General features: G+C 56.9%; 1 protein-coding gene across 3 annotated transcripts in view; it reads right to left on the bottom strand.

Moving 5' to 3' along the window:
• Positions 1-24,057, bottom strand: part of OSBP2 (oxysterol binding protein 2) — a 102,581-nt gene that overhangs the window by 5,650 nt on the left and 72,874 nt on the right. For all 3 annotated transcript variants that reach the window (XM_027706465.1, XM_027706466.1, XM_027706467.1), the window contains 6 exons: positions 23,680-23,930; positions 8,523-8,721; positions 7,007-7,124; positions 5,985-6,051; positions 5,446-5,613; positions 1,938-2,183 (listed from right to left, as the gene is read on the bottom strand). In XM_027706465.1, the coding sequence (XP_027562266.1) occupies positions 1,938-2,183; positions 5,446-5,613; positions 5,985-6,051; positions 7,007-7,124; positions 8,523-8,721; positions 23,680-23,930 (1,049 nt within the window). The remainder of the gene's footprint in view (positions 1-1,937; positions 2,184-5,445; positions 5,614-5,984; positions 6,052-7,006; positions 7,125-8,522; positions 8,722-23,679; positions 23,931-24,057) is intronic.

Below are 24,057 nucleotides of genomic sequence, written 5' to 3'. Positions count from 1 at the left end.
GGTGCCAGCCTGAGCCTCCTCACTGTGTACTCCCAGTGTGTGCTGAGACAGACCCTCTGGAGAAAGGAGAGCCCTCACAAAGGGATGTCCTGCCTGAAAGGGGTAACAAATGGCCCCGTTCCTCCCTAGGAATCCAGGATGGACCAGCCAACTGTGCTAAGCATTAAACAGTCCATTATCTCCACAGGTCACAACTCATTCAGCACTCCAGGTAGTTAATTAAGACCTGCTGGTTGATCAATGTGCACCTGCTGTGCCCTGTGCTCAGAGCACGGGGCTCTCAGAGCTCCTGGGGCTCCCCCAGGCTGGGAAACTAAAACATTTCAGTCCAGCATGAAAGAAATGAGATCCTGAGACACCTTCCAGCACAAAGAGACCCTGGAAGAGCTTGGGGCATCGCCGCATAGAATCATCAACTGAATCATGGAATCACAGGAGGGTTTGGGTTGGAAGGACCTTAAAGCTCATCTCCTTCCACCCCTCTGGCTTCCATTAACCCAGGTTGCTCCAAGCCCTGTCCAACCTGGCCTTGGACACTTCCAGGGATCCAGGGGCAGCCACAGCTTCCCTGGTCACAGCTGAGGGAGCTGGGGTAAGGAGAGCTTCTCCCTTGCTGTTCAAGTGCTGAGGTGTGACAGGAGCCCCAGCTCCAGGGAGCTGCCAGGACACCTTTGTCCTCCCCTCCCACCCCTCCTCCTGCTCTGCTTCCAAAACATGCCTTAGGCTGTGCCTGCTGCTGCTCCCACCAAGGCCAACAGCAACCCACTGGCTCTCTTGGCCAGGAGGAATCATGGAATCATTAAGCTTGGAAAGACCTCCAAGATCACCAAGTCTAACCTCATGCCCACTAATCCCTATCCTGCAGTGCCATGTTCACCTGTTTTTTGAACCCCTCCAGGGATGGTGATTCCACCACTGCCATGGGCAGCCTGTGCCCAGGCTTTACAACTCTTTCAGGGAAGAAATTTTTCCTAATATCCAACCTGAACCTCCCCTGGCACAACCTGAGCCCGTTTCATAGAATCACTGAATCATTTAAGATGGAAAAGACCTCCAAGATCACCAAATCTAAACTGTGACCCATCCCCACCCTGTCCCCCAGCCAGAGCACTGAGTGCCACCTCCAGTCATTCCTTGGACACCTTCAGGGATGGGGACTCCACCACCTCCCTGGGCAGCCCCTTCCAATGCCTGACCACCCTTTCCATGAAGAAATTCCTCCTTATGTCCAACCTGAACCTTCCCTGGTGCAGCTTGAGGCTGTTTCATAGAATCAAAGAATCATAGAATCATAGAATCATAGAATAGGTTGGGTTGGAAAAGACCTCCAAGATCATCAAGTCCAACCCCTGATCCAACTCCAATTACTATATCATGGCACTAAGGGCCACGTCCAATCTCTTTTTAAAAACCTCCAGGGATGGTGAATCCACCACCTCTCTGGGTAGGCCGTTCCAATGCCTGATAACCCTCTCTGTAAAGAATTTCTTCCTAACATCTAACCTAAACCTCCCCTGGCAGAGCTTGAGCCCATGTCCCCTTGTCCTATTGCTGGTTGCCCGGGAGAAGAGACCAACCCCCACCTGGCTATAACCTCCCTTCAGGTAGTTGAAGAGAGTGATGAGGTCGCCTCTAAGCCTTCTCTTCTCCAGACTAAACAACCCCAGCTCCCTCAGCCTCTCCTCATAGGACTTGTGCTGATATTGGATCATCGAGTCCAACCTGTGACCCATCACCACCTTGTCGACTGGACCAGAGCATCCAGTCGTTCCTTGAACACCTCCAGGGACAGGGACTCCACCAGCTTGTCCTTGTCCTTGCCTGTCAATAACTGCTGGGAGAGAGTGCAGGGAAGGCTGGGTGTGAGGAGAAGCTGGCTGGCTGGCTGTCCTTCCAGGAGGGAGCTGAGCAGGGGGGACACCCCCAGCCCCCCTCACCTGCTCGCAGAGGGAGCGGAAGCCGAGCTCCTCCAGCCGGTCGAGCTCGTAGGTCTCCCCGAGCAGGGGGTTGAAGGGCTTGGCTGTGCGGTGCACAGTGGTGGAGTAGGAGGACACGGAGAAGGCGGCGACGAAGCACATCTGCTCCGTGGAGCTCTCGCACTTGACCGCCTTGTCCAGCAGCTCGTGGTACTCCAGGTCCTCCGTGAGCCGCTGCAGCATCGACAGCGGCTCGTTGAAGTTCACCTGCAGGGGAACAGCGGGGTTAGGGAAGGAGAGACACCCAGGAGGCATCACCAGACCCCAAATAAAGGCAGGGAACACAAGCTCTGCTCCCTGAACAGTGCCATGGGAGCACCAAGGCTTTGAAGTCCCCAGATGAGGTGTGGGGCAGCCCCGTGGGATAACCAGGGATCATCCCAGGCATCCTGACCCCCAAAATGAGCCTCAGCAGCTCCTGCTGCCTCCCAGTCACCATCCCACCAGCCATAACAACACGGGACAGGGATGTGCTGCTCCCCAGCTTGTCCTCACCACCTCCTGGTAAAGCCATCCCCGTGCCAGCCTGACCCAGCTGCTCAGAAAACCTGGAAAAGCCCCATTTTGGGGTCTCCCTGCTCCAGGGACTCCCATGACAGTGTCCTTATTTTTTGCTCTAAAAATATTGAAATTTAAAAATAATTGAAAGAAAGATGGAGCCTCAGAACGTCTTCTGCCTCAAATCCACATGAAATTAATTTTTTAATTTCAGTTCAGAATAAAAAAATGCATTTTAGAAGGAGCAGATGGCTGAAGGATGGGAGAACCACTTCTGTAAGCCAAGTTAAATATTTCATGGTAAAGAAAACAAACTCCAGATTCCAGGATTTAGCTGTTTTTAGATTTTCCACTCAGGGAAGTGGCAGGGATCTCACAGCATCCAAGAAAAGAGAGCTGTGCAGAAAGAGCAGCATCAGATCCACAGAAAGAGCAAATTATTTGGGATAACTCTGGGGAGGGATGCAGGGAACAAAGCTGGCAGCTCCATCCTCGGCACCGCTCCAGCAACGGGGAAGCAAAATCCTTCCATGGGGGAGGAAGATGAACCCACCCAAATCCCAAGTCCTCACAACTCTTTTCCTCCTCTTCAGTGCTGCAGGTTTGTACATCAGAGGAAAAATTAAGGAGCTGTTTGCACGAGAGGTTTGTGAGCCCATCACATCCCCCGGGAAGGAGGTGGATCGCAGAACAACTCAAGAGCATCTCAGAAATGGTCCTAATTCCTCAAGACTTCGGGTGAAGCCCATGGAATGAGAAATCCCATCCCTCAGAGAGCACGATGGACTCACTGATGGTTTGTGCTATAAGTAACCACATTTCCAAACTGAATTCCCCAAGTTTCCTGTTCCACTCCCTCCTCCTCCTCCTTTCCCGCAGTGTCTGCTCCAAAGCCCTCCCTCGGCAGCTCCATCTGGATCCACGGAGCTGCCAAACTCTCCTGCACCTCTCCATGGACCATGGAAAGGATTTCAGTGGCTGTTGGAAGGAGGTTAAATTGCCCTGTTGCCCACAGGCTGCTTGTTCTTGGGGGGAGTCTCCCATAGAACTGCCCATGTGTGGCTGAGCTTGTGGGGTGTGTCCTACTTATTGTCATGCAGCCATGGAATGGTTTGGGTGGAAAAGGACCTTAAAGATCATCCAGTGCCACCCCCTGCCACGGGCAAGGACATCTTCCACTAGCCCAGGTTGCTCCAAGCCCCGTCCAACCTGGCCTTGGACACTTCCAGGGATCCAGGGGCAGCCACAGCTTCTCTGGGCAACCTGTGCCTCACCACTCTCACAGGGAAGAATTCCTTCCCAGTATCCCATCTATCCCTGTCCTCTTTCCTACTGCCCTCAGGTTTGGACTTCAGCAGCTCCTGGGATGATTTGATTGATAGGGAAGGTCTAAGTTTCCTGTCTCCATGCACCAGCAGCTGCTGGGATTTCACATCCTGAGCTTATTCCTGTGCCCATCACACTCGATCTGCTGCTGCTGCAGAAACACGCCCGGCTGGGCTGGGCTGGAAACAGCACCAGGAAGAGACAGCTCAGCACTCTCCCCCAGAGCTCAACCAATTCAGCATCCAAGCCCCTGGAATGTGTTCCTTCCTCTTTGCCCAGCAAAGGATGGACCATGAATACGATTCCAGGGCTAAGGATCACCCTTTGCTGGGCTAATTCCACTCCAGCCAGCACAAGAACCCCCAGGCATCCCAGATGTTTCCAGCTCTCCCAAGCTTGCCAGGCCCTCATGATTTCTGGGGAGATGGCCCCCAGTCCCACCCATGCTGCTCACTGGTGCTGAGCTGCTGAGAACAGGTAGGCTGAGAAGGGCTGGTCTACTCTGAAAAAACAGGGCTGCAGTTTTGGGGAGTTTGCTGTGGCAGCATTTAGCTGAGGCAGAGTTATTTATCTGCGAGAATTAAACACACACCCCACTTGCCCTCTGTGCAGCCAGAGAGGCTCCTCCAGACAGACCCCCCCAGCAAAGCCTCTCTGACCATCACAGGGAGCCTTCGCCCCCAGGACTGAGCCCAGTAGCACCAAAAATCACCCCCTGGCATCTCCTTCACTAAAAAGCTGCTCTTTGAAAGGAAAATGAGGCACTCTGGGTCCCTGGGGTGCAATCCTGCCCTGCTGTGATCAGTGCAGGTGGGGCTGAGACCCAAGTGTCCAGTCCCCAGGAATTACATCACCAGAAGGTGGCTTCTCCATGAATCCTCAGGGATTCACAGTGTCCTGGGGCTCTCCATGACTCTGTAACAGCTGGATTTGCAGAGGGCACATGGGCAATGTTCCCTCTGCTCCAGCTCACCCTGGAACAAGGACACACTGGAGAGAGTCCAGAGGAGGCCATGGAGATGCTGCCAGGGCTGGAGCCCCTCTGCTCTGGAGCCAGGCTGGGAGAGCTGGGGGGGTTCACCTGGACAAGAGAAGGCTCCAGGGAGAGCTGAGAGCCCCTTGCAGGGCCTAAATGGGCTCCAGGAGAGCTGGAGAGGGACTGGGGACAAGGGATGGAGGGACAGGACACAGGGAATGGCTTCCCACTGTCAGAGGGCAGAGATAGATGGGATATTGGGAGGAAATCCTTCCCTGTGAGGGTGGGGAGGCCCTGGCACAGGTTGCCCAGAGAAGCTGTGGCTGCCCCTGGATCCCTGCAAGTGTCCAAGGCCAGGTTGGACGGGGCTTGGAGCAACCTGGGCTAGTGGGAGGTGTCCCTGCCCATGGCAGGGGGTGGGATGAGATGATCTTTAAGGTCCCTTCCAACCCAAACCATTCCATCATTCCATGATAAGAATGAGGTGGTTTCAGAATGTTTTGCCAGTGCAAAATCCAGTCACAGTTGTCAGTTGGTGACGTGCTCCTGTCCCACTCAGGTCCCGGTAGGACCATCCAGAGCTGTAATCCAAATCCTTTCAACAGCCAGGAGTGTGCCCAAACTAAACCCTCTGTGCCAGTCCTGGGTGCCAGGGACACGCTGACTTACAGGCATGGGGATCTTGGAGAGCTCTTTGCCAATGCAGTTCTTCATGATGCTCCAGAGGTTAAGGCTGTAGTTGGGTTTGTCGGGAATGCGAGTCCGTCTCCTTTTCTTCGGCAGGAGATCCTTGCACGTGGACTCATTGTAGCTGCTTTGATTTGAGCTCTCAAAGACCTGTGGAAGCAACAGAAGCAACAGGTTTGAGCTGGACATGACCCAACCTGATCCAACACCTCCCAGGAGCAGCAACCACAGCTCAGGAGACACTGTGTGCACTCGTGCTGGGGAGCATCGCTGGAAGTCTGTTCTCCAGAGAAATATGGGTACAATTGTCCCCCAATACCCTCCCACTTCCCTTAGGAAAGTATTTAGGATGCTGATGGGAGACTGTTGACATCTGTCCCCCAGCCATGGCTCACGGAGCAACCATCAGAGAGCACCTGTGATTCCAATGGAAGGTCCCTCCACAACCAAGTCCTCTCCTGCTCCTCTCCCTGGTTTAATCCCACCAGGACCATCCCTCCCACTCTGCCAGCCCAACTCACACTGTCCTCCAGGTTCCAGTCCTCGGGGTGGCCCTCGCTGGCCCCGCTCAGGTTACTGCCCGAACGCCTGCAGGGGAGAAACATCAGCTGGTGAACAGGGGAAAGGGCAGAGGAGGGGACAGGAGAGATGGGGCTGGTGTAGCATCACCCAGAGCACCTCCCTGCAACACCCCGGGGTGCTGCTGGGATGGAAACAGGGTGACAGAGGCCGTGCACAGGTGCTGAGAGGGGATGCTCAGGAAAGGATGCTCAGGAGGGGATGCTCAGGAAAGGATGCTCAGGAGGGTATGCTCAGGAAAGGATGCTCAGGAGGGGATGCTCGGGCGCAGAGACTCTGCTTTTGTCACCAAGCCCAGTGATGTGACTGTGGGTCAACAGGTACCTCCCGCCCAGATGCCCAGAGAGGAGTAAGAGCAGGTGACACAGCTGAAGGGCAGGGTTAGATGGGATAATGGGAAGGAATTCTTCCCTGGGAGGGTGGGGAGGCCCTGGCACAGGTTGCCCAGAGAAGCTGTGGCTGCCCCTGGATCCTTGGAAGTGTCCAAGGCCAGGTTGGACGGGGCTTGGAGCAACCTGGGCTAGTGGAAGGTGTCCCTGCCATGGGCAAGGAGCAAGATAAGCTCTAAGGTCCCTTTCAGACTAAACTATTCCATGATTCTATTAAGGCAAGGAGCTCCCTGCCTCTGCTGTGCTCCGAGGGATCTCCCTCCAGGTCCCTGCTCCCATCAGCTGCTGGGGCAGAGGACTCCACTTTCCCCCAGCACAGGCTTGACACCTGCCCTTCCTCACCTTCTTCACTATAGCTGGGGCCATCCTCAGCCTCACTGGCTCCAGGAATGCAGGAGCAGCCAGACAGGGAGCCCTGGGCAGAGGCTGGGATGAGTTTGGGAGGAGTTTTCTGAGGGACTTGCCCACAGAGTGATCCCGTGGGAGGGGGTGCTGCCCTCGGGCCTGAGTGAGATGCCAGGCAAACCTGCCCTCCCCGCTCTCCCAGTGCTCCCAGCGGGGCTGGGGGGTCGTACCTGTGGTGTTTGGGGTCGGCAGTTACAGTGATAAAAGCTGGTGCATCCTCCATGGCATCGAAATACTCCGTCTCCTCATCTTCATCACTGGCCTCTCCCTTTGCAGGCTGCACACTCCCTGTGGGCACACAGGCTGTGAGACCCTTCAGAACCCACCGAGCAGGGTCTGTCCCCAGAGCCCCCCCTTCCGTGTCCCCTCCACACCGGCTCCCGTTAGAGCCTGGCCCCTTCCTCTCCATCCCACTCCACAGTGGCAGGATTCCATACCAATTTCCAGCTCCTAAAAGCAAGGAGCTCCCAACCTGCTCCCCAACCCAGGCACACAGGGCTCCCCTGCCATGCTCGGGAGCACCCCCAGAAATGCCCCCGGGCTGCCCGGGGCTGACACAGGGCGTGACTCGCACACCCAACCGCGTCTGGTGCGGCTCCGCTCCAGCGCCGCCCCGTCCGCCGGGAAATCCGGCTGGGAGAGAGCAGGAAAAAACAGTCACGTGTTTCAGGTGATGCTCGGGGAGATTTCCCAGCCCTCGGGTTTTCCAGCCCTGCATTTGTAAACATCTCTCTGCTGCGGTGGGAGAGATCGATGGCTGCGACATCGGGAGCAGACACTGGTGGAGTCCCTGCAGCTCCCCTGCTCCTGCCCCGTCCGGGGGATTCAGCAACCTCCTTCCCCACATCACTCCCACGCTCTCCCGAGGAGCAGGGTCACCGCCTCAGCAGGGGTTGTGCCTGTCTCTGCAGCCATTTCCACCCTGCCCTCCCCAGCTGTGCCACAGAAAAAACCCCCCTGAGACCATCGAGTCCAACCATCCCCCAGCACTGCCAAGGTCACCACTGACCGTGTCCCCAAGTGCCACATCCACACGGCTTTGAAATCCCTCCAGGGACAGGGACTCCTCCACTGCCCTGGGCAGCCTGTTCCAATGCCTGACAACCCTTTCTATCAAAGTGTTCCCTAATATCCAACCCAGAGCTCCCCTGGCACAACTTGAGGCCACAGAGGAGTGAGGACAGCACCCGGCACCACCATCACCCCCCAGCTGCTGCTGTTCTCTCTCTTGGCTCTTATATCCTTTAAAAATAAGACACGGCACTATTTGCAGTTTGTGTAGCTGTAACTAATGCTTCCCTCGGGGAAGGGCATTTGGCAGGAATCTGCAAAGCTGTTGGATCTTACTGCAAACAAGCCCCTGGCTGCTCCTCTGCCACCCCACACAGCCAACTTGGCAGTGCCAGGGCACCGTGGCCGCCCTCCAGCACCCAGAGATGTGCCCACCGGTGAGGGCTGAAGTTCCCAAAATAGTCTGGAACAGCGTGAGCGAGCTGGGGACACGGCCCTCTCCCACATCTGTATCTTGGGGACATCCAAGTCCCCGAGCAAGGACGATTAGGAATAATTGTGGCCTAATGGGATCCGTTTAGAAAAGCACCACAGGGATACAGAGCCTTGGGCTCGCTGGGAGCAGCCCAGCGGGAATCCCGCGGTCCCTCCCGGTCCCTCCCGGCCCGGCCTCACCCTTGGTGGTGCTGGAGCTGGTGGTGGTGGGCGCGGCCAGGCCGGGGGCGCCGCGGCAGGCGCGCTCCAAGCTGTTGTGCTGCTTGGCTAACTGCTCGATGGTCTCCTCCAGCCGGATCCGCTGCTCCCGCTCATGCTGCAGCAGCCGCTGCCATTTCCGGCTGTGGCTCTCGGCTAAGTCCAGGAAATCGCGGCAGGCCTGGGGAGGAAGGGACAGAGGGACAGGTCAGCCCCCGGCACAGCCCTGGGTGCTGGGAGGTGTCACACGGTGACCCCAGAGCTGGTTCCACAACAACCCCTCCTCCTCTGCACAATTCCCAAATCCACGGGGCCCAGGACAGCTCAACTCCAACCATCCAAACCTGCACCATCCCCAAGGAGATGGCGGCAACACGGACAACTGCCCTGAGTCCATGGAGACTCCATGGTGTTCCATCTTCGTGGCAGCCTGGCCTGATGTGTCCCCGCCCCACAGCCTGTCCCTGTCCCCATCCCTGACCCCGCTGCGGACCCCAGGAGCCCAGGCTGGGCTCTCACAAACCTCAGCCAAGCCTTGAGATCTCAGGCAGTCACATCCATCCCCAATCCAGCAAATGAGGAGAAGCTGGATGGGACAGTGGTCCCTGGGGTGACAGCCATGGAAAGGAGAGGATCATAGAATCATGGAATGGTCTGGGTTAGAGGGGACCTTAAAGATCATCTCATTCCATCCCCATGCCATGGGCAGGGACACCTTCCAAGAGATCAGGTTGCCCAACCTGGCCTTGGGATAGGGCAGCCACAGCTGCTCTGGGGCTGCTCCAGCTGGGAGCCAGCGACCACTGTGCTCCAAGAAGGCAGAGAGGGAGGACTCCCAGCTCCTCCCTGGAGCTGCACAGCCCAGGACACAGCCCAAGGCCTGGCCTGGCCCCTGCAACACGTCCACCATGGCCAACGGCCTCCATTCCCTCCCCAACGGGCTCTGGGGAACCCCCAGCCATGGGACACCCACAGACACAGTGTGCCCAGGGAAGGAGGGCTCAGGGGATGCTCCAAGACACGGAGCACCAGGTAGGGGACAGCTGGGACACCATCACCAGCCCTGGGAGCGCCAGACTCCCGGCAGGAGATTACCTGGAGCAGGATGTCCACCCAGGGCCGGAATGCTGCTGGCTGTCCCACACTGCCTGATCCCAGACAATGGTCTGACAGGACAGAGCCGGCCCTCACAGCTCTATTTTTAGGTTACTTTCCATCCTGGATGGAACCCCGAGTCCCTCTTCCTTTGCCATCCACCCCCTGTGCAGCTGAGCACAGAGGCAGGGCTGCTGCTCCTCCTCTCTCCCCCAAATCTCTGCAAGGTAGGACACTCTAAACTTCTTCTCTACATTTAAAACACGATTTTTAGGGAAATTCTCCAGGAGTTTGGAGGTAGGGAAATCATTTTGCTTGCAGGTAAATTAACTGTGCTTGAGCTGCAGCTTCCTCCAACTTGTCAGCATACCAAGGTAGGTCCTCTGGATAAATGCTGGCTGAAAAACTCAAAACTACTCAAAAGGGCTAAAACCAGAGAGTTTTGGACGTCTGATAGACTTCCAGCCACCCCCAGGGCTCAGCTATCTTCTGTTTCCAGTTATTTGGATTCCACACATGATTTATTCAGCTCTTGGCAGGTTACTCCGAATTTGGGCTGCAGGTGGCACCTGAGTGTCGAGGTATCTCCTCATCAAGCAACAGGGTCAGGGCTTCAGCTTCCATGACCTGACCTGATTTTACCACAACTTGTCCAAGAAAACCTCCAAATCATCAGTTCTTCATCAAAACTTTCCTTTGGACAGGAGCAAGATTTGAGTCTCATCCAGGGAAAGAAGTTTTTCCTCTGATAACATCAGAAATGATGACGACAAAGCTTTAGGTTTTCATGCTTTAGGTGAAGAAGCACAAAGCAGAGGGAATGAATGTCCCACCATTAGAAAGAAGAATGCAGGGGGTGGGCACATGTGGCTTCGGTGACATCCTGAACGTTGCCATGTCCCCCATGGGAGCTCAGCACTGTCCCCAGCTCACCTCGAGGAGCCCCAGGACCTGTCCCAGGCCATGGGAAGAGGCAGGAACCAAACTCAGATCACATAAACAAACAACTAACACAGCGAGTTTGAGTCTGTCCTTTGAAAAAATAAAATAAAATCAGTGTAACCCGTCATATTTGTGAGGTTTTGCTTCACATACACCTGTAACCTGGAAGGACCTGACCCTACGTCTCTGTTCCCTCCATCCTCCCTTTGCTGCTTCTCTGATTGCAGGCACAGAGGGGGCAGGGTCCTGTCCCCCCAGATTCCTTGCTGTGCTCCCATCCCACATGTGTTCAACACTGGGGGCACTTCTGGGCCCCTCAGACAAGAGACACTGAGGGGCTGGAGCGTGTGAGGGAAGGGAACGGAGCTGGGAAGGGGCTGGAGCAGCAGGAGCAGCTGAGGGAGCTGGGGGGGCTCAGCCTGGAGAAAAGGAGGCTCAGGGGGGACCTTCTGGCTCTGCAACCCCCTGACAGGAGGGGGGAGCCGGGGGGGGTCGGGCTCTGCTCCCAGGGAACAAGGGACAGGAGGAGAGGGAACGGCCTCCAGCTGTGCCAGGGGAGGTTCAGGTTGGATATTGGGAAAATTCCTTCACGGAAAGGGCTGTCCAGCCCTGGAACAGTTGTCTAGGGCAGGGGTGGAGTTTAAATGCTGAAGGGATTTAAAAGCCCTGTGGATGTGGCACTTGGGGACATGGTCAGTGGTGGCCCTGGCAGTGCTGGGGAAGGGTTGGACTCGATGGTCTCAGAGGGCCAGACCAGACCCCACATTCTCAGGATGCTTCACACCGAGTTTTCACCTCGCTCTCTGGAAACAACTCAGCTCCTCTCCCCACCTCAAGAAATCTCATTTGCAGCCACCCCCGGCCCCAAAGCCCATGGGGGCCCTGCCCTGGTGCTTCACACTGCAGCCTCTGGCAGTTCCAACCCCGATCTGGCCGCTCCTTCTTCTGTCCCACCGACGTGCTGCACTAAGAGGATCCAACACGGGCAAGTAATGGGATAGTGGCTGTGATGTTCCCAGCCCAGCAAAGCTCATTATGTGCTCCAAAGGTCCCTCTCCGCAGGCAGAGGGCACAGCAATGCCCATTTTGGCACGGAGGGTGGGAATTGCCTTCAGCTCAGGGGCTGAGTGCTTTAAAACGATGCGCTGGGAGATGACCTGTAATTATCCTACTGCAATTAACCACGGCTTGGAAGGTGTACTGGGGAATTAGGGGGAAAGGAGGTAATTACAGAGGAGCCACGGGAGTGGGCTGGGAGCTGGAGAGGAGAAATTGTTCCATAAATCGATGGGAATCAACGTCCTAATGAAAAATCACAGCAGGTCACACCTCGGACCGTCCCGTCCCAAGGCATCCAAGTTTCACAGAGGATCCATGGTGTGTCCCAAAGGGAAAACTGCACTGACAGGCTTCATTTACAGCCATATTAAAAATCCAAGTGATGGAGCATGTTTGTCAGCATTGCAGAGCGTGGGGATGTTTTGGGAAGATTACTGGGCCCAGATCCCACCAGAGGCTGCAGTACCTCCACACCTCCACAGAGCAGGTCAGGTTCCACACAGCATCCCACAAACTTGTGTCCATGTGGATTTAGGAGCCAGCTGGGGTATGTATGGGGTTTATTCTGTTTTTGAAAGACTGTCAGGCCCTCTCTCTGCAGCCTCTTCCTCTGCAATTCAGACACTGGTTTGATCCAAATCCAGATCAAAGGATCCAGATCAATCCAGGCAAGGATCACGTTTGCTCCTTGGGAGACAAGTGATGCCAAGGGTGGCAGCAGGAGAACATCCTGCAAGAGGGATCTCCCAAGCCCAGCCCACCTCTGCCAGCAGCAACCAAGCAAATTAATGTTATTAATTTGGGTTTGTACCCCCTAGAGCCAGACAGCACAGAATTCCACAGGGATGTTCACCAGAGGTGGGAGCAGCACCAAACAGGGCTCAGGGGGTATCTTTTCACATCTCTGCTGACTGAACTCAGTCCTGAGCCCAAACAAACCCCAGAGCCTGGTGTGGAGCAGGGGCAGCACCAGCCCACGAGCTCCCTGGAGCTTCAGGGCTTGGGGGTGAGTAGCTCAGACAGGAGTATCCCAGCTCATCCCTCATTCCCATCATTAATCCCCCAGCTCCCTGTTCCAAAGGTACAAACCATCCCAGCCACCGAGCAGGAGCAACACCTTGAAATCCAGCTTATAAAATTCTCAGAGTCGTGGCTAAATTTAGTTCCAGCTGAAGCTGCTCGGGGTTGTAAGACACAGACACAAATCCATGCCAGGCTGGCATAGGGACACAGGACACCGGGAAGAGGCTCCTTGAGGAACCTCTTCCAAAGGACAGGGCAGTGCCCAGCTGCAGGATGAAGGCACAGGAAAAGTGATTCCCCAACAAGCTGCAGGGCTGGGATGTCGAGGTCACGTGCACCTGAAGGTGCAGCCTGGGTAGGTCCTGCCCTCCCCAGAGCTCTCCCAGGACCAGCCCTCCGGTGAGCGGAGCAGAGGGACGGGCAGAGGATGTTGTGCCCATCCCCACGTGCACCCCATTCCACCAGGAGACCGGGGTTTTCTCCTTCACAGGAGGGGACGATGGAGGTGACACAACATGACCTGGATTTGCCCCAGGGCCAGAGCTGGATGAAATCCCAAAGTCCCAGAGGCTGCTCTGTTTCAGCACCATCACGGCGCAGTCAGGGTTGGAGAACAGTGGCCAAGTTGACAGGTCACCAGTGACCAGAGATAAGAGCAAGCTCCATCCATCTGCTGTCCCAGGTCCCAGGGAATCCCAGTGTTCCCTGCAGCCAGGTGGCAGGAGGGACAGAGGTGGTTTCTCCTCCTCTCCATGGCTGGACCAAGCTGTTGTGGCAGGTCCTAATCCAGCACTGAACAGTGGAGCTGTAAATCACTGCCAAGACAAGGAGGCACAGCCAAGGTGGCCAAAAGAGTGTGTTTTCATGGAAAAATATCATCAAGGTTCCTGCAAATTCCCATGGAGTAAGAGAAAAGGTGCCATCAAGACCCTGCTGGGGAGCAGGAGGTGAGAGACGGTGCCAACAGCTCCGTGGTCTGTTCTGTGCCCAGGAGCTGCTGCCACCAGGGGCACATTTAGCACCTTTCACTCATTTGTCACGGCAAATATACCCAATTTCACAGCTTGTTGCAGGCTAATGGGAACGTCCTTAGCAGCCTGGGGATTATTTATGCAGAGGAAAATGGATTGGAGGTCACCACTGTCCTGCCGAGGTGGTGGTGTCACACACCCGCAGGGATCTGCCTCCTCCTGCAGCCAACAGTCAAAATCAGATGGAAGGCACAAAGAGATGAGGTTAATTGGCTTGAAAGGGCAAATGATCACAGCAAGGCCTGCCAGACATCATAGAATCATGGAATGGTTTGGGTGGGAAGGGACCTTAAAGATCATCTTGTTCCACCCCCTGCCATGGGCAGGGACACCTTCCACTAGCCCAGGTTGTTTCAAGCCCCGTCCAACCCGGCCTTGGACAATTCCAGGGATGGGGCAGCCACAGCTTCTCTGGGCAATCCCAGGGCCTCTCCACCCTCACAGGGAAGGATTTCTGCCCAGGGGTTGAACCACAGGAAAGAAAACCTCTGGGACAGCCCCAGCAAGGCTGATCGCTTCACCACCTCCGATGCAACACCGATGGATTCCGAGGGCAATCCCACCTGCCCCCAGCATCCCAGAGGAACAGCCCTGCAAATCTAACCTTTAGGGAGGAAAAATCCTACCAGGGAAGTGCCTGCTGCTGTGGAAGCAACATCTCCTGCTCCTCAACCTTGGGACAAGGAGCACTTCATTGCCCGGGAGTGACACGGGAGGAGGCGATGCCAGATGCGTTCAATCATCTCTTGTTCATCACTGAATTATCCAGCAGCAGCATCGCTCCACTCATCAGGGACAGAGCGTGGTGCTGTGTCTGCTGCCTGGAGATAAGTGCTCCCTTCCTTCCTGGAGTCATCAAACCCTGGGACACAGCTGGCTGCTGCTGCTGCAGAACAGCCTCCCGAGGGAAGGGCGATTTCGGAGCCTCTGTTTAGATCTCAACACTCACACTGTGTCAGCCACAAAAATCAGAGAATCACAGAACCATGGAAGGGTTTGGGTGGGAAGGGACCTTAAAGCTCATCCCATTCCACCTCCTGCCATGGGCAGGGACACCTTCCATTAGACCAGGTTGCTCCAAGTTTATCCAGCCTGGCCTTGACAATTCCAGGGATGGGGCAGGAGCTGTTTGGTGAGAATCACAGAGCGTTTGAACCCAGAGAGGATTAATTTGTCCTTCCTCCCCCCCAAAAATACTCTGAGCAGTGAGAAGAAGGGGAAACACAAGGATGGAGCCAGCCTGAATCTGAAATCATCCTGCACAGACAGTCAGAGAGCAAGGAGACGTGGTTTGGAGTGTGGTCATCTGCTCCACAGCGATGGTCCCACAGCCCAAGGCCAGGCTGCTGGTCACCACCAGGAGCACATCAACACAGACTGCTTAAATAACAGCAAATCTGTCCCAAATCCTTGGAGTGACCCTCAGCCAGCTCAGGAGCATCCAGGCTCTGAAGCCTGGATGTCTGAAGCACATTCAGGGACACTGGGAACTGCTTCTCCCCGGGCAGGGCTGGTGGGGAGAGCTGGGCTGAGCCTCACCACGTCATGACACCCCAAAAAACCAAGGTGACCTTGCATAAAAACCTGTGAGGGCAGCAGGTGCAGCTTCAACATCAAAAATCATCTCCCTTCATTTACATCCAGGGAAAATGGGTACTACAGAAATGCAGAGACATGGAAAAAATCCTTAGTGCCCCAACGAGGAGTAGGAAGACAACAGAGCAGAGGCTCCAGCCCACCTTGCTCAGTGCCAGTGTGTCACTGTCAGATGCTCAGTCAGACTCCCAGCACTCAAACAAGGTGCTCCCAAAATCCCTGACTGCCCATTCCAGGTGGTGCCTTGTGCCCTAGAAGTGTCTGTTTCCCTTTGGTGACTGGGAGTTCCCTGAGAGTCAAAGAACGTACTGAGTTGGAAGGGACTCACAAGGATCATCCAGTCCAACCCCTGGCCCTGCACAGGCCCAGCCCCAAGAGTCACCCCCTGGGCCCCAGAGCATCATCCAAACCCTCCTGGAGCTCTGGCAGCCTTGGGGCTGTGCCCACTGCCCTGGGGAGCCTGGGCAGTGCCCAACCAGCCTCTGGGGGAAGAACCTTTGCCTGAGATCCAACCTGAGCCTGCCCTGACACAGCTCCAGCCATTCCCTGGATCCTGTCACTGGTCACAGAGAGCAGAGATCAGAGAAACAGAGATGTCCAAGATGAAGATGTTTGAGATGGAGACATCCAAGATAGAGAAGTCCAAGATGGAGACATCCACACTTCTCTGGAAGCTGGATCTGGTCTCTTGGTTGTCTCTCTGGGCATTTCACCACCTTACCCTGTTATTTTGGGCCATGTGCCTAAACACCACACACTGGTGTTCCCCACCACGAGGCTGGCTCAGCACCACTGACCCAGCCAGAGCCCCCTGCCCAGGGCTTCCTTGGAGCAGAGCTCATACCAAAGCAGGAGCTCATCCCAAAGCAGGAGCTCATCCCAAAGCACTGAGGGACAGGGCGGGCACAGCAGCCAGACCCCGCCTCCAGTGCCATGTAATCCACCCCATGCAATAAAGGCAGGATTAGTGGGAAGCAGTGGCAAATCCACTGCTGGGCTGTGCTAAGAGCCTCTAATCCCGACCCCACGCAGCCTCCATGGAGTCCGGAGTCGCCGCGTGCTCGGCACAACAGGACACGTTCAGGGTGGCTCTGGGACATGGAATGACCCAACGCTGCCCACGGGCTGTGACCAAGGTGATGCCAGCCTGGAGCTGTGGGAGGGAAAGGATCAGAGTCTGGGTTTTGCTGGAAAAACAACTAAGGAATTTGCTGGATACTCCGGAGTGCTGTGAGTACAGACCCTTCCACCCTCACCAAGCAGCACCCAGAGGCCTCTGCTGGCCGTGCCAGAGGGTTTGCGGGGACACCGAGTGTGACAAGGACATGCTGGGACCAGCACAGAAGATACACTGGGGGCTGAGACTGTGCTGGGCCCTCCTGCAGCAGTGTGGCCACCCCCGAGCTGTGCCCTTGCAGGGCTTCCCCGCTCTCCTCCGGCCACCAGCACATCTCAGGCTTGTCCTGCTGAAGCTCTCACTGCCTGGACAGCAGCGGGGCCTCTCCACTGCCACCTCTGCCAAAACTCCTCTCCCTGGGAAGCTCCCAGCACTGGCTTTTCCTCCACAGGGAGGTACCTCCAGGCAGCTGCTGCAGATTTTTCCCTCCTCTTCCCTTGCCCAAACCCCCAAACCCACCCAGGGAGAGGGGAGACCCTCCCAGGGTCTGCAGAGCAGCTCCACCCCAAGGAGAGCAGCCGGCTTTGCTTCCAGGCACCCGGAGCCCTGATCCCAGTGCTGGTGCGCCCGGAGAGCTCTGTCCTGCTGACAGCTCCCACGGTGACAGACTGAATGAGGCTCTCACTGGCCGCCTCCCTCATCCCCCCATGGAGCAGATTCCAGGCTGGAGGAGCATCTGTCCGAGCGCTCGGCGGCAGGAGCAGCTGGCACTGCCCACAGGCACCTCCGACCCCGGGATCTGGAGGGAGCTGCCTCGGATTGTTCCCCGGCCTCAGCCTTGTGTGAGGCCTCTGCAAACCTCCCCACAGTACAGGCAGCTGCAAGAGCAGCTCACCTGGCAGCAGCCCCCCTCAATCCTGCTCATCTCCCAGTGCCATAACTTCTTCCTGGGTAAATCCAGGGAAGAGCAGTGCTGCCATTCCAGTGCCTCCTCCTTCAACAGGCGCTGGAGGAAGGAGCTGAAGTGAAGCATCAGCCCAGGGAAGAGGTGAATACAGTCCTTGTGGCACCAGGGGCAGCACCCCAGAGGGATTAACCCACCTCTCCGTGGCCCCATCCCGCCCTAAGGAGCCAACAAGCTCCAGGCAGGGATGAGGATCCCAGGAGGAATGGGCAGGGCTCACCTGGGCTGGTAATGCCCAGCTGGGCTGTTTCCTGGCTCAGCAGAGCTGCTGATCAACACGAGGCACTGCTGACAGTGCAATGCCCACGCTGAGCCCACCAACACACAGCCCTGCTGACCCAGCAGCCTGGGAAAACACTCCCAACTCTCCTCTGAAGCCACAATGGAACAGTTATCGCTCTCAGCCAAAAAAAAACAGGAGAGCAGAGCTGGGAGAGGCACCATCCAGTGCTGGGGACAGACCTGTCCCCCATCTTCTCACACGAGGTTCCAAGGGAGCCCCAGGACAGTCCCAAGTCTCCCAAGGGTCAGATGGACACGAGAAGGAGAAGGAGAAGGAGGAGGAGAAGGAGGAGGAGAAGGAGAAGGAGGAAGGAGAGGAAAGGTGAGAAGCCCCAAGCCACAGTGAGCAGCAGCAGCTGAAAACCCCATCCAGCACAGAGGCCCCACGGACACGGACGAGGCCTGAGCACCCACAGCCTGAAATGACCCAGCTGGGAGGATTCAGCAACCATGGGGAATGAGGAGGAGGGGGAGGGGAGGGGGAGGAAGGCACTGCCTGTCTGAACAGATCCGATCAGAGATACTCACACACCTCTAAACTCAAAAAGCAATCCAGGATGCTCCAGGGAAAGGCACAACAGCTCCAAGAGCAGGGACTGGGCTCGTTTCTGTGTCCCTGCTGCCCTGGTCCCACCCAGGCAGGGACAGACCCCGGGGTGACACCCATCACCCTCCCCCCATCCCCCCAGTAGCAGCAAAGCACCCACCAGTTATTCCCTGGTCAGCGCAGCACATCCACGGCAGGAACAGGCAGGACACACGGAGCCCTCGCTCCAGCGCTCTCATCCGAGGGGGATTAGGGCTGGGACAGGGATTTAATCCCAGGGCCGGGGCTTTTCTGGGTCGGTGACATGGTTTGCAACGCGCTGATTAGTGCACGTGTCGTTAGCGCAGCCCGGATAATTAACACAGGCTGTGCCAGGCGGGACCAGCTCCTCCTGCGCCATCCCCCGACCGGGCACAGGGGGACAAGCCCGGCCCCCCGCGCGGGGCAGCTCCCATTCTGGGCAGCACAGCAGCTGCCCGAGGGTGGCTGGGGGCAATCCCTGCCTTAAGGAGGCAAATCCAGGGGTGAAGGATGGAGTTTGCTCGCCGCAGGGCTGGAATTAACCCCTGGTTATAAGGATGCACAGGGTGGAGAGCTCCTCCAGCCCACTGGCCATCCCAGGGTGAGCTGGGAGCAGCCCAAGCAGGATGCTGCTCCCTCCTTGCTGCCTGGAGCGCTGTGGGGGTGCAGGAGATCAGGTCCATCGTCCTGCCTGTGCCATGATGGGTTTGGGGACCCCGAGGGACGGCATCACATTCCATCCATCCCGGGAACCGGCTCTGCACCGGGACACAGCCACGTGTGCATCACCCTGGTCCAACGGTCACCCTGGGCAGGAGATCCCAGATCCATTTCCTCCCAGCTTTAAGCAGTTTTCCAAAGCAGACATGGACACACACGGGGCTTATAAACCATCAGAACTCACACACCAGGCTGGAGGCTGTGCTGGGAACCTGAGGCAGCTCGGAGCAGGTGCTCAGCATCGTCTGGTTTGATACAGGAACAATTTGGGGAGTACAGATTAATCACAGCAGCATTCCCGGCGAGCAGAGGGAGCTCGGTGCTCCACAGAACAGCAGAGAAGATGGGACACAAGGAGGCAGAGGAGCAGCTCTGAGGAGCACATCCAGATGCCACTCAGAGTCTCCAGGAGCCCAGCCTGGCTGCAGGGAGAGGTTGGCAGCTCCTTGGAGCACTGGCACGTGGCACAGGACCACCCATAACTGCTGCTGAGCCAGAGCACAGCCCTGGAGGGATCCACAGGGAGAAATCCTGCTGGGGTTGGAGGATGCAGCCTCTGGGATGCTGCTGGATGACCCAGAGAGGCTTAAACCCACAGCCCACGGCCCCTTCCCCAGAGGAGGAGCAGCACAAGCTGCTCTCTGTTTCACTCTGGTTCCAGCCCTGTGTTTCACACACTCAAGAGCCCTCCCAGCAGGTCTGGAGGCTGAAGGTTGCTCTGTGCTGGTGTCTCAGGTGCTGGTGCTCCAGACAGGTTCATTCCCATGGGAAAGGAGAACCTGGGAGGGGGGTCAGTCTGCCTCAAAGGGGTGCTGGCATCCCAGGCAGGACAGGCTGGGGTGGCCACCAGTGCCTCCCAAGGGCAGGTGAGTCCTTCACATCCCAGGACTGCCTGCTCCAGGCAGCCCGAGGGCCCCTCCTCACCAAATCCTGACGGAGCAGCACAGAACCCCTGCCCCGGCCACCTCTCACCCCTCCTTGTCTGGGCCTGGCAGAGCCTCTGCTCATCCAAAACCTCAAGGAAAACACAAACTAACCCAGGGATGACACAGGCAAGCCCAACCATTCTGCTCTCCATGCTCACATTCCTCAAGGAAGCACAAACCCAGCCAGCAGCAGAGCACAGCAGTCACACACTCGCAGTTCAGCCGCCTCCGAGCTCCGCCGTAGCTTCCCCATTCCCATTAAAAACCTATTTCCAGCACCATCCACAGCCCTGTGAGCTCTTCCCGACGCCCAAACTGGCTTCCTCAGTGCATCCACACATCCCTGCTGCCTGCTGCTGAATTATGAGAGGGAGCTTTCCCTGCTCCTTGGACGAGTGTACTCAACCCAGCACCGCGCTCCGGCTCTGGCTCCGGGCCTCTCATTATCCCGTTAATTTGTTGCTTCTTATTTTCACACACGCCCCACTCCTCCCCTGTGGCACATCGTGACTTGCCTTTCCATGTCTGCTCCCAGCCCTGCTGACATGGGGCTCCTTGGTCCTCGTGAGCCTGGACTGTTCCCAGTGAGATTCCAAGCAGGGATGGGAGCAGAGCCAGCGGGCGGCTCGTGGAGCTCTGGCCTTAAATTTCAGCCCTGCAAGAGCCGGTTTGAAATGCTCACCTGGAACACGAGGGTCCGGCATGTCCCGCTCTGCCTCTGCCCAAACCTTCCTCCATCCTCCCAGCATTGCCTGCCCAGGGGATGCTCCCAAGCTCCGTAAGGAGAAGCACCAGGAGCCGGCTGTGGCAGCTCCCAGAGCACACAGAGGGGTCACCTTCGCAGCAGAGCTCTTGCATTTCCAGATATATTTATTTATTTCCTCCTGCTCGCTGCGTTCCCCGCGGCTCCGGGACATTTACATAATCGGATCAGAGGCGGCTGGACGGAAACTGCACATGCCGGCCCTGGAGCACCCATCCCTCCTTCCCAGGAGCACCTATCCCTTCCCAGGAATACCCATTCCTTCACCAGAGCACCCATCCCTCCCTCCCAGGAGCACCTATCCCTTCCCAGGAACACCCATTCCTTCACCAGAGCACCCATCCCTCCCTCCCAGGAGCACCTATCCCTTCCCAGGAACACCCATTCCTTCACCAGAGCATCCATCCTTTCTTCCCTGAGCACCCATCCCTTCCCTGGAGCATCCATCTCTTCCCAGGAGTACCTCTCCTTTCTTCCCTGGAGGACTCATCTCTTCCCTGGTGCATCCATTCCTTCCCCAGGAGCACCCATTCCTTCGCCGGAGCACTTGCCCTTTCTTCCCTGAGCACCCATCCCTTCTCTGGAGCATGTATCTCTTCCCAGGAGCATCCATCTCTTCCCAGGAGTACTCACCCCTTCTCCAGAACATCCATGTCTTCTCCAGAGCACCCATACCTTCACCAGAGCACCTATCCCTTCCTTGGAGCACCTATCCCTTCCCAGGAGCACCTATTCTTTCTTCTCCAGAGCACCCATCCCATCTTCCCTGGAGCATCTCTGCCTTCCCTGGAGCACTTACCCCTTCCCCAGTGCATCCATTCTTTCCCCCAGGCACCCATCCCTTCAGCAGAGCACCCATCTCTTCCCCAGCACATCCATCCCTTCCCAGGAGCACCCATCCCTTCTCCAGAGAACCCAACCCTTCTGCTCACAGCCTCAGCACCAAACCTCATGGATCCCAATCCACTTCCATGAGATGGATCCATGAGGTTTGGTGCTGCAACTGGGGCAGTGTGGACACGGGGCATCCACGTGCCAGCACCAGCTGCTGGCTGGGATCTCTCTGGGGAAAACCTGGTGAGCAAGGACAGTTTAATTGCTCCTGCAAGGAACTACTGGCCTGCCAAAAGCACCCTGTGCTCCCATGGGATACATGCTCCTTAGAAGCCTGGGGGGATGGAGCTGGGCAGGAGCACGGGGTATTTTCACCAGGCTCTCCATGTGCTTTCCTGGAGCCAAGTTTCATGTTCAATACAGAAGATTTTGAGACCTTTGCATTGCACAGAGCTCCCCCCACCCCACGAGGTACTCCCTGGCAGCTCCAGAAGGCACCAACCCATGCTAAAAGGATAAATCAAGGCACAGAATGGGATCCATGGAAAAGGTGACAGCATGGCCAGGAGCACCAGCCCACCCTGATGGGGGGATCAGGCTGGTCCCACCCCCTGTCCTGCTCGCCCCCCTCCTGCCTCTCTAATCCACCCCCAACAGCATTGCTGCTTCCTGGGGGTCTGTGTCCCCCTGCCCACAGCTCCAGCACCTCCTCCCAAAACAACAGAGAGCTGGGAGAGCCACAACCACCCCCTGGAGCTGCCACTGCTCCTTCCAGTCTTGCTCCTTCCACAGCTCAGCCTTTCCCTCGGGCATCTCCTCAGGATTCCCAGCCATGAGCTGAAGTACCAAAGGATGCTGTTGGAAATGGATCCACGTGATAACACGCCCTGCCACCCCCCAGCCCCTCTTACCTGCTTGGAATTTTGGACAACCCACGTTTCTGCTGTTCCTGTGCTATTTCCCACCCTCCAGACAAGCCTCCTCCAAGCATTTATCACGTCGCAACCACCACGACCTCCTCCTCTTCCTCCTCCTCCTCTCTGGGCTGGACACAGCAAATCTTGCTCTGCTCATCTCTTCCCAAAGGCTGCTGGAGAAATCCTCTCTCCGACAATTCCCTGCCCACATTCCATCGCAGTTCTGCCTCCTGACAGCGCCGAGGGTCTGTCGGCACCTCCCACCACGGTGCCAACCCCAAAAACTTCCACAAACTCTCCGTCTGTGGCACCCCCAAACTGCTCCCAAACACAAGACACTGCCTCAGGAAGCCCTTTGCTCCCACAGCTACAAAATCCTGCGAGTGGGAATGGGGAGGATGCTGCAACCACGGGGCTCCAAGTGCCCTCCAGCTCCCGCTGGGGATTATTGTTATTTTTTAAAGCCCACATTAAACACCACCCAACCTCCTTCTGCTCAGGGCTGAGACAGCAGAGCCACAGCACTGCTCCATTCATAATTCCCCGAGCTCTGCCTTCATACATTATTCCAAGCCTGTGAAGCTTTGGGATTGGTTTTTCATTCTTTCCTTTGAATATTTTATTCAGTTTTGCAGTCTCCCGAGTTCCCCAGGGAAAACCAGGCTCTCCAGGAAGGGCTGTGTCACTGCGATGGAGGCAGGTCCACACCCCAAACACAAGCTGTCTCCAAAACCCATGCAGAAAGCACCGTGAGGCTGCACAGGGCAGGGAGCAGAGGCAGTGCCAGAACACGCTTCCCAACCTCCCACAACCTGGCTGGGAGAGCACAACCGGCACGAGACCCCGAGGGGGTTAAATCCTGTGGCCGTGTGGAACTCGAGCAGCTTCATGGAAGCAATGAGGATGTGAGTGATGTGGGACGTGGGTCTCAATCTGCAGCAGGCAACAATTGCTGTGCCAGTCCAAAATTCCCCCCCGGAACAGCAGAAAGTCCCTCAGCATTCCCAACCTCTGCACTTCCCAGCTTTACATCCAAACTGACCTATTTGGAGCAGCCCCCCCAGAGAGCACGGTGTAAGGACGTAGCAGACCTGTGTTTCCTGAGGGGTGCTCCACGTGTCCGTGCCCGCTTCCCAGCTGCATCTTCCCAACTTCCCATCCCCGAGCCGGCACCGAGCCCCGGCCGCGCCCGAGCCCCGCGGGAACACAAAACAGAAACACGGGGAGAAACAGGGATGGAGGAGGAGGAGGAGGAGGAGGAGGGGAGGAGAAGGAGGAGGGGAGGAGGAGGAGAGCACTCACGTTGATCATAGCATTGGAGGTGATGCGGAAGAGCGTGGCGCGCTCGTTCACCGCCTTGATCTTCTCGCCGCTCTCGGCCGGCAGGCGCAGGTTCTCCAGCTCGCTGAGCGAGCGCTGCAGGGCCGCGCCGTGCTTGGCGATCAGGTCATTGCAGGTGCTCAGGTCCTCCAGTTTACTCGAGAGGGTCTTCAGGGGGCCATGCAGCTCGCTCTTGTCTGACTGCGAGGCGGGCTCCTCGTCGCCCGAGTCATCTGCGGGGGAGGGATGGGGAGAAAATAGTTTCCATGGTTACCCCCGGACCGTCATCGACACGGGCAGGGACCTCCTGCCTCCTCCCAGGGACCTCCTGCCTCCTCCCAGGGACCTCCTGCCTCCTCC

This window comes from Neopelma chrysocephalum, unplaced genomic scaffold (assembly GCF_003984885.1).
Source record: "Neopelma chrysocephalum unplaced genomic scaffold, ASM398488v2 Primary Assembly neopelma1_376, whole genome shotgun sequence".
Taxonomy (NCBI): domain Eukaryota; kingdom Metazoa; phylum Chordata; class Aves; order Passeriformes; family Pipridae; genus Neopelma; species Neopelma chrysocephalum.
Note: the sequence above shows the minus strand (reverse complement) of the source record. Positions and strands in the feature narration are given on the sequence as shown.